This window comes from Notamacropus eugenii, chromosome 6, assembly GCF_028372415.1.
Source record: "Notamacropus eugenii isolate mMacEug1 chromosome 6, mMacEug1.pri_v2, whole genome shotgun sequence".
Classification (NCBI taxonomy): Eukaryota; Metazoa; Chordata; class Mammalia; order Diprotodontia; family Macropodidae; genus Notamacropus; species Notamacropus eugenii.
The window spans coordinates 2163968-2178967 of record NC_092877.1 but is presented as its reverse complement, the minus strand read 5'-3'; the positions used below and the strand labels follow the sequence as shown (position 1 = coordinate 2178967).

General features: G+C 35.9%; 1 protein-coding gene across 1 annotated transcript; it reads left to right on the top strand.

Annotated features, from left to right (window-relative positions):
- The first annotated feature begins 525 nt into the window (after positions 1–525).
- Positions 526–1628, top strand: LOC140511007 (vomeronasal type-1 receptor 4-like). The gene has a single exon (XM_072619976.1). The coding sequence runs from the start codon at positions 555–557 to the stop codon at positions 1626–1628; it is 1074 nt and encodes a 357-aa protein (XP_072476077.1). The 5' UTR covers positions 526–554.
- The last annotated feature ends 13372 nt before the right edge of the window (positions 1629–15000 follow it).

Below are 15000 nucleotides of genomic sequence, written 5' to 3'. Positions count from 1 at the left end.
ACATTCTCTAAAATGCTTGCTCATCTGTCACCCAATTTGACATTGAATTTTTATAATTTGATTTCCGCATTGAAATGTTAACTTTTAAAATGAAATGCATGTTGCCCAAAGGATAGAGATCTTTTCTCAGATTTCCTACCTAGCTTCCCTGAATCCATCTCTTCTTAAGACTAGACATTTCAATTGCCTTGAAACACACATTCTAGCATATATTTTTCCTCTAAGTCCTCTATCTTCCCAGTCATCAGTTTCTATATGATCTCTAAAATATCAATGACTTTTTAAAAATGGCATATATATATTTAAATAAACAAACACATTCATGGAGAAGGAAAAAATACAATAAAATCATGGCCCTTGCTTAGAGGTGCAGCTGTTTTACAATGCTAAATAAATAAATAAAATATAGAAACAAGGCTTACTGAAGATCATCTTATTGGTGACAAGTGGGTAGAATCGCATTTGATAAAACTGACTGAATCACAGAAAACTTTCTGCTCCCTCCCAGGTCACGTTAGACCAGACTACCATTTTTCTCTTCAGGAAGATAAGCAATGCATTCTTATGATGATGTTCTCTGCCTTATCTACATTCTTCAAATCGCATTTGGAGTTCTGGGCAATGGTTTCCTCCTTCACCTGTATGGCTTTAGTTTAATTGCTAGCCAAAAGACAAGACCCATTGACTTGCTTTTCATTAATTTGGCCATTTCCAACATTTTTATGATTCTCTTCAAGGGAGTTCCATGGTCAATCCAGGCTTGCATCCAGAAAGTTTTGCTGGGTGACATTGGTTGTAAAATCATAGTGTATCTGCAAAGAGTTTCCAGAGGTCTTTCCCTTTGTACTACCTGCCTCATGAGCTTCTTTCAAGCCATCACCCTCACTTCCTGCAGCTCCAAATGGGCAGAGCTCAAAACCAGAGCTCCACAATATATTGTTCCAACATGTGTCTTCATGTGGGTACTCAATCTGTTGGTAGATGTGATTGTGCCCCTGTATGTGACTGGTCCTATTACAAATACTACACTGAATAGGAACCTAGGTTACTGTTCTATAAACAGATATGTTTTCAATACCTTGAAACTTGTGATTTGGAAATCATTTTATGATGCTATATTTGTGGGATTCATGGCCATTACCAGTAGCTACGTGGTGCTTGTTTTATACAGACACCGTAGGCAAGTCCAACATCTTCATGATAGCAGCCTCAACCCCATTGCTTCCCCAGAGACGAGAGCCACCAAAGTCATCCTGTTTCTTGTGAGCATCTTTGTCGTCTTTTATTCAGTCAGTTCCATCTTTATTATTGTAATGGATAATTCAAAAGATACAAAGCAGTGGGTGATAGACATCTCTGCTCTTTTGAACTTGTGTTACCCAACTTTTAGTCCTTTTGTTTTAATCAGTGGCGACTCCAAGAAACTGACTTGTTGTAATGCTCTCAAAAGAATGACAAAGTTTTATTCACATCAATTAAGATCTCAGAGTAAATATGTCAAACCAGAGAGCAGTGGAAGTATCAAGAAAGAAAACAAAAACAAAAACTCTTTGAAATCTAACTTTGTCCATAGTTCTTATTCTGAAAATGGAAATCTTTGGGCAAAGAATCAAGTTCTTATACATTAAAAAAAATATTACTTTGTTTCCTCAAAGGTAAGTTTGTTTATATATGAGTCATTCTACCTGGAACAACAACAAATATGGAATACAAGAGAAGAGGTGGAAATGTTCGTTGAAGTTTGGTAACAAGCCCTGGTCTTACATTTCATTAGGAAAACATATTAATGGCCACCAAATTCCTAACACTTAAATTATAGTCGAAAGTACCAATGTATTACACAGATGATTTCTGAGGGAAACGGTAAATGTTGCTTTTGCTTATGAGAAAGACCCCACACCTATCCACTATGGCTTGTTGCCATTTCTTCTCTAGATGTGACTAGTAATGATAAATTTTCCTTATGTTTGTACCCCTTAAATTATTTTTGAATATACTGTCTACATCATTGAATATATCCCAATTCTAGCCATATTTGTTAAAATGAATAATGGAAGATCTAGATTTTGGAGAGAAAAAGAGAAGGAGAGAGAGAGAGAGAGAGAGAGAGAGAGAGAGAGAGAGAGAGAGAGAGAGAGAGAGAGAGAGAGAGAGAGAGAGAGAGAGAGAGAGAGGCAGAGAGACAGACAGACAGAGAGACAGAGACAGAGAGACAGAGACAGAGAGACAGAGAGACAGAGAAGGATGAAAAAAAGAATTCATCCATAAAATGATGAGGAACAGCAGATTGAATGATGATAATAAAGAATAGCTCTTTGAAGATTTAAGAAATAGGTTCAATGAATTCTACAGTCAATTATTACTCTAGAATACTGATGAAGTTGTTCACCTCTTGCCAACAAGATAATCTACTCTCCTTGAAGAATAAACTACACCTATGTGAACAATATTGATATATTTTCTAAATTTTTCTAAAATTATTTTTTGATTATATAAATATTAAAAAGGAGCTATTTTAAGTTTTCAGGTCGGGTTGAGATGTGGGTGTGAACCAACATACACAGCTGCACTCATGTAACCAAAAATGAAAAAAATTATAGTAAATAAAAATTTTGTAAAATTCATAACCGGATAAATGAAATAAGAAAAAGTATGCATGAACAATACCTGCATGCAAATAATTCTGCTCCCTGCAGTTAGCACAGAAAGAACATGAAAGATTCCAGGTTTTGGTTTACTAGTGATACAATCATTTATTTTAGTTATTTCTTTCCTCCCCATTCTGAGAACCATTCATTTTTATTTTGCTTTGTTTTTTGTGTTTATTTTGTTCATGATTTTTTAAAGACAAAAAACCCCCAAAAAACGACATTGCCCTGTACAGCAAATCATAAGAGAGTATTCAATATAAATCTATACATTTCCATTTCAAGAAAATACACAGGACAAATAGTACACATTGTGTTCTCAAAGCTGCCAAGCTTTACTTTGCTTCCTTGTTGGTGTTCTTTTTTCTCTGCTGTGCATTTTTTATTTTATTATTCTGATCCATCCCCTCTCCTCCCACTCTAAAGATGGAAGTTTACATATGTACATGCATAAATACATACGTATATGTACATACATAGTTATGTACATATACACCCATATACATATATGTAAGATGATACTGTGCTTATTTTCACTTTCCATCTGTTTCTCTGAAGGTGGATTAAATAGGTCTTTCCTTAATAGGTCCAAGACTTTGCACTTTTTTTCTTAAGTCAGCTATCATATCCTTCACCACAACTATATTCCAAACCAGTGATATCCTATCTGAGAGGAAATTCCCACCCCACCCTCCCCGCCAATTTTCTGCATTCGTTCTCTTCTTGATTTCTTAGATTTTACTTCTACAGGAACATTTTTACCTAAAATAATTTCATTTATCTTTTATACTTCCACTGTCCCCCCTTATAAAATTGATTAAGGTCTGATACTAAAGAATCTACTTCTTTTATATATGTATATATATATATATATATTCCCCCTGGTTACTTTGAAGTTCCTGACTTTTTGTTCTTTCAAATGAACTTTATTGTAATTATTTCTAACTCAGTAAAGCAATTTTTGAGTAATTTAATTGTGGTGACATTCAATAAATGTAGTGAAATTGTAATTTTTAAAAAATTTTCTTGGCTTTACCAATAGCAATATGTAATATTTCAATTATTTAGATCTGAGTTTATTTGTGTAAAACTTGTTTTATATTTGTGTCTATATACTTACTGTCTCTGTTTTGGCAGGTATACATTCAGATATTTTGTATTGGTTAGGGATTTTAAATGATGTAAAACAACAATATTTCAATTTGATTACATCTATTTTAAGTTTGTCTGAGATCATGATTTCTATCCCTACTTTCTTGTTACAAAATAAATTCTACTCCTGCCCTTTACTTTATCTTTGTGTGTATCTCTCATTTTTTTAATGTTTCATGAAAGCAGTACATTGCTGAATTTAAATTTTTGATCTGCAATCCATTTTTGTTTTATGGGTAAATTTGAGCCATTCACATTCTAAGCTACACTTACCTGCTTATTTTTCTCCTCCTTATTTTTCCTCCTTATTTTTCTCACCATATCACCCATCTCTTCTTACTCTTCTGCTTTACTTGTACTCACTAACTTGCCCTCTTATTCCTTAACCAATCCACTCTTTAAAAGTCCTTATTCTTTCCCCCCAATTTCCTTTCCTTCTTATTTCCTTCTGAATTAAGAAAACATATGTATGTATGTTCATATATATGTACATTTACGTGTCTTTAGGTTTTTATGTATATACTTCTATGTGCATATACATATATCCATAATACATACACAAAGATACATACATATATGTTTATATACATACACATACATGCAGACACACTCACACACACACATATATATATGCACACACACACATATATACATACACACACATATATTTCTCTCTCTTTAACCAGTCCTAGTGAGAATAAGCTTCCAGTACTGCCCACCTTTCCCCTTCTAGTATCTTTTCTATCATTTTTTTTTTGTTTTTATGCCTCATTTGCATGAGATAATTACTCCTTTTTTTCTTTCCCTGCACTTTTTAAAATTTAGAATCACCCCATCGTATCAGCTCAGGCCAAACTTTTTTTTCAAACTACACAAATAATGAGGAAAATCATGAGTATTGCTATTTTCACATATGTCAAGCAAATAATTTGACCTTGTTAAGTGCCTTATAATTAGTCTTTAATGTTTACTTTGTATTTTTGCTGGATGTTATGTGTTGAATTTCTTTTAAAGTTCACTTTTTCCCCCAGAAATACCTGAAAATCTTTCAATTCATTAAATATCCACTTTTCTTATTCATTTAGGATTATATTTAACTTCGCTGGGCAAGTCACCCTTGTTTACAACCCCAGCTATTTTGTTCTACAAAATATAGTATTCCAAGAGTTACAGTCCTTCAACATAGTAACTGCTAGATGTTGTGTAATCCTTATTGTAGCTCCATGACATTTAAATAATTTTTAATTATTGTTTCCAATATTTTCTCCTTAAGCTAGGGACTCAAAGTTACCTGTGATACTTTGGTAAGTTTTCTTCTTGGGATCTATTTCAGGTGTTGGTCAGTGATTTTCTTTTTCTAGTTCTGTTTTGCCTTCTTGTTCTAGAACTTCAGGGTAATTTTCCTGGGTAATTTCCTGCAACAATTGTATCAAGATCATTTTTAATGATAAATTTTAGGTAGTCCAACTATTTTTGTATTATTTCTCCTTGATCTGATCTCCAGATCAGTTGGTTTTCTGATGAAATGCTTCATTTTCTTTTTTGCCTTTTCATTCTTTTGATTTTGTTTTATGGTTTGTTGGTGTCTTAGAATGACATTAGCTTTCCCTTACCTAGTTCTAGTTTTCAAGGAATCACTTTCTTCCTTAAGGTTTCGATTGTCTGTTTCAAGTTGGTTGACTTTCTTTTCATAATTTGCTTTGTTTTCATGCATTGCTGATATATTTTTTTCCTAATTTTTCCTCAATCTCCTTATTTGATTTTGAAACTCCTTTTTAAGTTCTTCTGAGACCTCTTTTTGCAAGCTCCATTGTCTTCTACTGAATATGAATGGATGAGTTCTTTCTCCTTTACTTACTGATTTTTATTCATTCATTAAATTATTCATTCACTTATTTATTGGTTTATTTTGTTTTCAGTAGTTATTAATGTAATCAAGTTGTACTTCTGAGCTGAGGGGGATGATGCCCCAAATCTCAAGTGCTTTTTTCTCTTATTTTATCAGGTCTGTCTCAGGGCCTAACCTTGAGTTCTCCTCTCCATTATTAAATGATAGCTAGGGCCTCCAGTCACACTGTCCTGCAAATGACCTTGTTCCCTGTAGTCCCTCAAGTGGCTGTGGTGACTGCAAACTACAACTTTTTTCTCTGTCCTGGAGCTGAAACCCAGGGCTGTTCTCCTGCAAGTGCCTACAGTTAACAGGGTCCCTGACCCTTACTGTGGCATTCACCAAGTAAACGTGGACGTGTCTGGTCAATACAGCTGTGCTTGATATCTCTCGACCTTGGAAGGACCTTCAGTCTTCTCCTACTCAGAAGAGTCACATCCTACACAGTCCATAGGATGGACTTTTCTAAGACTGATTCTAACTCAATCATTTGTCCCAAAGGATTGTTGTTTGTTGATTCTTCAGAGTCAGCCTGAAGTGTTTGCTTATCACTCAGGTCTGTTTTTTCCAGGGGTTTTCTCAAAGCATCTTAACAGGATAATTGCTTTACCCCATGTTTGTTTCTGCTGCTCTGAGGAAATATTCTATTGTTTATTCTGTGGAGGAAATTTGGAGAGCTGAAAGTTTCCTGACATACTCTGCCAACTTCCTGACACTCATTCTTAATCCTATTCGTTCCTCCTCACTCATACATCCATAAGACAGAAGGTGAAACACAGTGACTATGCACTTTAAAGGAAACAAAGCAGCAGAACATGTGACAGCACAGCATTTGAGGGGAATTGCTTTCTCTAGCCCATGAAATGGAGTCTCAAGATTTAACATATAAAGTGAAGTATAATTTCATATTAACCATGTTATAGAAGAAAACATGGACACACACATCAAAGAAAAAGAAAATAAAGAAAATGAGAATATATTCCTTCAGTCAATCTTCAGAGTTCATCTGTTCTCTCCCTGGGGATGGATGACATTCTCATCATGGGTTCTTTGGAAATGTCATGGGTCCTTGTCTTGATCCCAGCTGCTATCATTCACAGTTGCTCAAATCACTATATTGCTACTTCTGTGTATAATATTTTACAGGTTCTCTTTACTTCAATTCGTATTGTAATATATGATTGAATTTTGTTTCCACAAAATTATTGAAAATAGTTGTTCATACCTATGGTTAATATCAGAGATTAAAAAAAAAATCTCCTTGTATAAGGCAGTGGGGAAGGAAATGCTGGATACTGGAAATGAGCATATCTACTATCTCTCTTTTTTCTGAAAAGGCCCCTTCCTGTACAACTTCCAGGCCAGACATAATTCACAAAGGGTGGGGATAAGAGAAATAAACCACCTTTGTCACTAATATATCTCCAAAATCATAGCTTTTGTCAATTCCCTTAGCAATTGAAAATTCCTCTCTATTTGTCTGCTGTGTGATGCAGACAAATAGACTAAAATTATGAAGAATAAACATGTAATCAAGAGGTTAAGTTTAGTGAACCCTGGAATGCTGACCAATGGTGTTCAAGTGCAAAATTGGAATGTTGATGAATTATAAAAGACATATAAATAGCATTAAAGGTCTTGAGCTGCTGTGCTTGGAGGCCCAATTCCCTGTCTTCTCAGATGTAAAATAAAACTTTTTTTTCTAAATTCACTCATGGCCAGATAGATTCTTGGTTATTTCTCACACTTTGGGGCTTAGGTTGAGATCTTAAAAAAACATCTGAAGCCAAAAATGTTAGAAGACAAGAAAAACATGTCCCATTAATTTTAAATGGTTCTTTTGCTTGTAGACTACTCAGAATATGAGAACCTTAAGAATTAAAATAAGCCACTATGAAGAAGAGGAAAAAAAACAATAGGGGAAGAAATAAAGTAGGTATGTGGGACAGGAAAGAAAAAGAAAAAGGTAAGTAAGTAGGAAACTGGAACCCTTGGGCAAATTGAAAAGATTAAAGTAGAAACAGGGGCAAAGATGCCAGGATTAGTGACTGAGGAATCCTGCTGAGACACAAGGTGACTTGGAGTCTTGGACAAATTAGCATGATGGGGAATAAAGGAAGTAACGCTCTAGAAGGGGAGGGTGATTCTTCTGCAGAGGAAAAACGGGAAGACTTCCTTAAGCAAAAAAGGAAAGGATCCTCTTGCGGGCATAACTCCAGAGAATCCCTTTGGAAAAATGCTAAAATGCTGGAATACTATATCTGAGGTAGAGCAGACTTAAGGAGGAAATGCCCTCAACTTTCCTACAGAGGCTGACAAAATGATTAAATACTCAGGAATGAATCCTAAGTTCCCAATGGCAGAAAAACTCTTAAAAGCACACTCTGTGACTAAGTCATGGCCTGACATAAGAAAGAAAGTACTAAGGATAGAATACTGGAATGATAAGTCTTTGGAAGAACTGGTGAGGGAAGCACAGAGAGTGTATTGCAGTAAATAACGCAAAGACAGAAGGTGAGGATTATGGTGGCAGCTATGAATGAGTTTCTGAGGAAAAAGCCTGAACAGGGAGGATATAAGTATAAAGGTGGTGAAAAACAAAGGAGTATTGGTAAAGAAAGAGGCCACAAAGGCGTTGTTTGCCCTATCCCACATGCTAGATGTTTCTGTTGTTGCAAACACTCAAAAGAGAGTGTCCCAAGTTGAAGAAGGAAGGAAAGAATTATTCCCCTGATGAATTTTGAGGCTTGTATTAGGTCCCATTTAGAACCTCAAGAGAATATTAATGTGTGGGACATAGGAAAGGAGATGTTGAAATATCCCAGTATGTCAGAGGTGCTGGGGGGAGGGCAGAAATGTGGAAGGGGTGTCTGGGAAGGATCCTTTTGAAACTGGCTTAAAGTCAGAGTCAAATTATAACTCTGAGTTCTTGACCTGTCTGAATTCGAATTCCAAATTGATTTCTAAATTGGTTTTTCATGAGCATTGTTCTGTCTTATCTGTCAAATGTCTGTGTGTTTGAGAAATGTTTTATGTTTTATGGTGAGAAATTTCTAAGGTCTGTAATTAGAGAGGGAGAACACTGGGAAAGAATCCCCACCTTAGGCTTTCAAGGGAAGATTAAAATTCTTGACTTTTGGGTCCCAACACTGCCCAAGCTATGATACCAGACTAAAATTAGATACTAAATAACCAGCAGCTTTTTAGAACTGGTAAAGAATCATCCCAGAGGAAGCAGGTGCTGAGAGGAAAAAAAAGATAACTGAGGATTTTGAATTAAGATTTGATTAGCTCCTAAAGGTTAAAAAATTGTATTTTGTGCCTATATTAAATCAATGTATCTGATATAAGACAAAGTCTTTGAAGCTGCAAAAATGGGGGAGAGGGGTTCCTTCTGTATGATAATGGGATCACTTTACTATCTGTTTGAAATGTGGTTAAATTGTTATTCATTTAACTACATCTAATTTCTAAAAGATGAAGCAAAGCAGAACAGAATTGAATTGGCATAGTTCTTTTATTTTATTTGAAATGTAAAGTGAAAATAGGGAAGGTAAAATAGGGGAAAAAAGATACAAGAAAATTTTGATATTTTAAGTATCTGTAATGGTAATTTAAATGGGAAAATCTTTCCCATTCATTAATAGGCCATGTGACCTGATTAAATTACATGGAAAGCTAAATCATACATGGTGCGAGAAGCTTACTACATGAGTGGAGCAGGAAGGGTGGAACACAGCTGGGAGGAAGTTGGTCAGGCTTTTCAGAACTGGGAAGGACACAGGCAAGCAGATAGCTAGGCTCATGAGTGTTTGTTGCTGGGAAGTTTACAGCAAGCTGGGGGTGGGGAGAAGGCTTAGAAATGCCTTTATCCCCTGTAGTACTAATGTGTATTGACTTCTGGGCTACTATGACTCATTTGGCTTTCTGGTTTGGGGATTTGGCTTTCCTATGGCTGAATAAATCTTTTTCTTCTGTTTTCTATATGGAGAGTCTGTTATACATTGTGATTGAGAATTATCCTGGCATATTCATAGTCACCATCAGTGCTGTGAATAATGCTTTGGTGATACAGTATCAGGGGCTGAGTCATCATAGTCCAGTGGCAGAACAGAGTCAAGATGCAGGTGATAGCTCAGGATGCAGTGGATGAGGTTGGCATCTTCAGTGTCTAACCAACTTCTGAGCGCTCCACATTGCCTGCTTCATCTGCCTTCATGGCCGTTGGAACAAATTGTTCTCATCTGCCCATTCCACCAGATAAAGACTTCACATGCTTGGGGTAGAAATCCCCCTAACTCACCAATGGGTTTAAGAACCTTTGGTTACCCTCAACCTGGTATGACCTGTCTGCCAAAATGGTTTACTGGGATGTGGCCACTGTGCATACTGCAGCTTCTTGGAGCAACGGGTGAGAGTTAGGCAGAACAGGTGGACATCAAAGGTGGAAGAAGTCTGAAAAAGAATTTGGCAGCCATCACACCAAAGGTGCTGGTCCTCCCTGAACACACCCTACACCCCTGCCAGGAAAAACTGGCAGGAAAATGCGATCATCAGTGCCTATGCTCCCACCATGACAAACCCTGATGAATTAAAAGAAAAATTCTATGTAGACCTAGAGACCCTTATAGTCAATGTGCTAAAAGAGGACAAGCTTATAATTCTGGGTGACTTCAATGCTAGAGTAGACCCAGACTGCCAGACTTGGCAGGGAGTCATAGGGAGGAATGGAGTTGGAAACAGCAACAGCAATGGTCATTTACTGCTAAAGATCTGTGCATTTCATGACTTTCTCATCACCAACAGTGTCTTCCATTTACCTAAATTCAATAAAATTTCTTGGATGCACCCTTGCAGCAAACATTGGCAACTAACAGATTATGTGACTATAAGGAGAAGAGACAGACAATATGTTAGAGGGACAAAGGCAATGTGTGATGCAGAATGCTGGACTGATCATAGATTTATCCTTTCCAAGTTAAATATCCCCATTCATCAAAAGCACCACGTCCAAGGCAAAATGACTACCAGAAGAATTAAGGTCAACAAATAAGAGCTCTTCTCTGAGTGTGAACAGTTTGCTGCTGACTTGGAGGAAAGGTGAACCCACATACAGTTGGCAACATTGGAGCAGAAAAGGAGTGGGCAACTCTCAGAGATTTGGTGTACAGCGCTGCATTTCCTCATGTGGGACAGAACATGCACAAACACCAAGACTGGTTTGATGAAAACGATGGGGAAATTCAGAAGCTGCTAAAAGGAAAACGTGAACTCCACAGGATTTACCAGCAGGATAGTTCATCTATCTGTAAGAAGGCAGCATTTAATTCCATCAAAAGCAAAGTGCAAGCAAAGCTTAGAGAGACGTAGGATTCCTGGCTCACTAAGAAGGCAGATGAAATTCGGGTCTATGCTGCTAGTAACAATTCAAAGCACTTTTATGATTCCCTGAAGGCTATTTATAGACCAAAATCCTACGGTACATCACAATTACTCAGTGCTGATGGAGTCACATTGATTACTTATAAGGACATGATTCTCAAGAGAAGGGATGAACACTTCCGTAGTGTTCTCAACAGACCATCAACAATCAATACTGAGACCACTGACCATTTGCCTCAGGTTGAAGTCAGTATCTCCTTAGCTGAACTTCCAACTGAAGAAGGGGTTTCATTTATTTATTTATTTATTTATTCATTCATTCATTCATTCATTCATTCATTTATTTATTTATTAATGTTTAACAATCACTGCCATACAATTGAGATTTTATCCCCCCCACACTTACCTCTCACTACCCCCCTCCCTCCCCACGACTGCATACAATTCTGTATAGGTTCTACATATACTTTCCTATTGAGTACATTTTCACTATAGTCATGCTATGTAGTCTGACTAAAATAAATGAAAGAAATCATATAACAAATCAAAACATGATACACAAACACATACACATACACAAGCATGATCTGCTACATTCTGCGAATCACTTCCATATTTCTTTCTCTGAGTGTGGAAGGCATTTTGCCTTGAGAACCACCACTGGGATTTTTTTTTTTAAGAAGTTCTTGCTTTATTACGAAATTCCAAGTCTACCAGAAAAAACTCTCGCACACTGTGGTCGTTGCTGTGCACAGAGTTCTCCTGGTTCTGCTCCTTTCACTCAGCATCAGGTCATATAAGTCCTTGCAGGCCTCTCTGAAGTCTTCTTGTTCATCACTTCTTATGGCGCAATAGTACTCCATTACATTCATATACCATAATTTATTCAGCCATTCCCCAATTGATGGACATCCCCTTGACTTCCAGTTTTTGGCAACTACATAGAGTGCTGCTATAAATATTTTTGTACATGTGGGACCCTTTCCCATTTTTATGATCTCTTGGGGATACAGTCCTAGTAGCGATATTGCTGGGTCAAAGAGTATGCACATTTTTGTAGCCCTTTGGGCATAGTTCCAAATTGCTCTCCAGAATGGTTGGATGTGCTCGCAGCTCCACCAACAATGAATTAGTGTTCCAAGTCTTCCACATCCTCTCCAGCATTTATCATTTTCTTCTTCTGTCATGGTTGCCAATCTTATAGGTGTGATGTGGTACCTCAGAGTTGTTTTGATTTGCATCTCTATAATCAATAGTGATTTAGAGCATTTTTTCATGTGATTATAGATATCTTTAATTTCTTCTTCTGAAAATTGCCTGTTCATATCCTTTGACCATTTATCAATTGGGGAATGACTTGTATGCTTATACATTTGAGTCAGTTCTCTATATATTCTAGAAATGAGGCCTTTATCCCTGAGCTTAGCAGTAAAAATTCTTTCCCAATTTACTACATCCCTCCAGATTTTGGTTGCATTGGGTTTGGTTGTGCAAAAACTTCTCAGTTTAATGTAATCAAACTTATCCATTTTGCATTTCATAATGCTTTCTATCTCTTCTTTAGTAAAAGATTCTTCCCTTCTCCATAAATCTGATAAATACACTATTCCTTGCTTCTCCAGTTTATTCATGGTATCAATCTTTATACCTAAATCATGTACCCATTTGGACTTTATTCTTGTGTATGGTGTCAGGTATGGGTCTATGCCTAATTTCTGCCACACTGTTATCCAGTTTTCTCAGCAATTTTTGTCAAACAGTGATTTCTTATCCCAGAAGCTGGGGTCCTTGGGTTTATCAAACAGGAGGTTGCTATATTCCTTGCCTACTGCGTCTTGAGTGCCAAGTCTATTACACTTGTCTACCTCTCTGTTTCTTAGCCAATACCAAGTGGTTTTGATAATTGCTGCTTCATAGTACAGTTTGAGGTCTGGTAGTGCTAGGCCACCTCCCCAAGCATTTCCTTTCATTAGTCCCTTTGATATTCTGGACCTTTTGTTTTTCCAAATGAATTTTGATATTATTTTATGCAGCTCTAGAAAATAATTGTCTGATAGTTTAATTGGTATGGCACTAAATAAGTAAATTAATTTAGGTAGAATTGTCATTTTTATTATATTAGCACGGCCTACCCATGAGCAACTAATGTTTTTCCACTTACTTAAATCTGACTTTATTTGTGCAAAAAGTGTCTTGTAATTTTGTTCATATAATCCCTGGGTTTGTTTTGGCAGGTAGACTCCTAAGTATTTTATACTGTCTACCCTAGCTTGAAATGGGATTTCTCTTTCTATCTCTTGCTGTTGGACTTTGTTGCTAACATATAGGAATGCAGAAGATTTGTGTGGGTTTATTTTGTAACCTGCAACTTTGCCAAAGTTGTTTATTATTTCAAGTAATTTTTTACTTGAATCTCTGGGATTCTCTAAGTAAATCATCATATCAACTGCAAAGAGTGATAACTTAGTTTCTTCTTTGGCTATTCTTATTCCTTGAATGTCTTTATCTTGTCTAATTGCTACAGCTAACATTTCTAGTACCATATTGAATAATAGTGGTGATAATGGACATCCTTGTTTCACCCCTGATCTTATTGGGAATGCATCTAGCTTATCCACATTGCATATAATGCTTGCTAAAGGTTTTAGATAGATATTGCTTATTATTTTATGGAAAGTTCCCTTTATTCCTACGTTCTTCAATGTTTTTAGTAGGAATGGGTGTTGTATTTTGTCAAAAGCTTTTTCTGCATCTATTGAGATAATCATGTGTTTTTTGTTAGTTTTGTTGTTGATGTGATCAACAATGCTAATAGTTTTCCTAATATTGAACCAGCCCTGTAGGCCTGGTATGATCATAATGTATTAATCTCGTGATAAGATGCTGTATTCGTTTTGCTAAAATCTTATTTAAAGTTTTTGCATCTATATTCATTAGGGAAATTGGTCTATAATTTTCTTTCTCTGTTTTGTCTCTTCCTGGTTTGGGTATCAAAACCATATTTGTATCATAGAAAGAATTTGGGAGGACTCCTTCTTCCCCGATTTTCAAAAATAGTCTATATAGTATTGGAATTAACTGTTCTTTAAATGTTTGATAGAATTCACTTGTGAATCCATCTGGCCCTGGAGATTTTTTCCTAGGGAGTTCATTGATGGTTTGTTCAATTTCTTTTTCCAGATGGGGTTGTTTAAGTATTCAACTTCCTCTTCTGTTAATGTGGGCAATTTGTATTTTTTAAAATATTCATCCATCTCATTTAGATTATTGAATTTGTGGGCATAAAGTTGGGCAAAGTAGTTTCTAATTATTGCTTTAATTTCCTCCTCATTGGAGGTGAGTTCACCCCTTTCATTTTTAATATTAGTAATTTGATTTTCTTCTTTCTTTTTTTTAATCAGATTGACCAAAAGTTTATCAATTTTATTAGTTTTTACATAAAACCAACTATTGGTTTTATTTATTAATTCAATAGTTTTCTTAATATCTATTTTATTAGTCTCTCCTTTGGTTTTCAGTGTTTCTAATTTGGTATTTACTTGGGGATTTTCAATTTGTTCTTTTTCTAGCTTTTTCAACTACAAGCCCAAGTCATTGATCTCCTCTTTCTCTATTTTATTTATGTAAGCATTCAAAGATATAAAACTTCCCCTAATAACTGCTTTTGTAGTATCCCATAAGATTTGGTATGTTGTCTCACTATTGTCATTCTCTTGAAAGAAATTGTTGATTGTTTCTATGATTTCTTCTTTAACCCATTCCTTCTTTAGGATTAGATTATTTAGTTTCCAATTGATTTTTGGTTTATCTTTCCATGGCCTTTTATTACATGTAATTTTTAATGCATTATGATCTGAGAAGGATGCATTGATTATCTCTACCTTTCTGCATTGGATTGTGAGATTTTTATGTCCTAGTACATGGTCAATT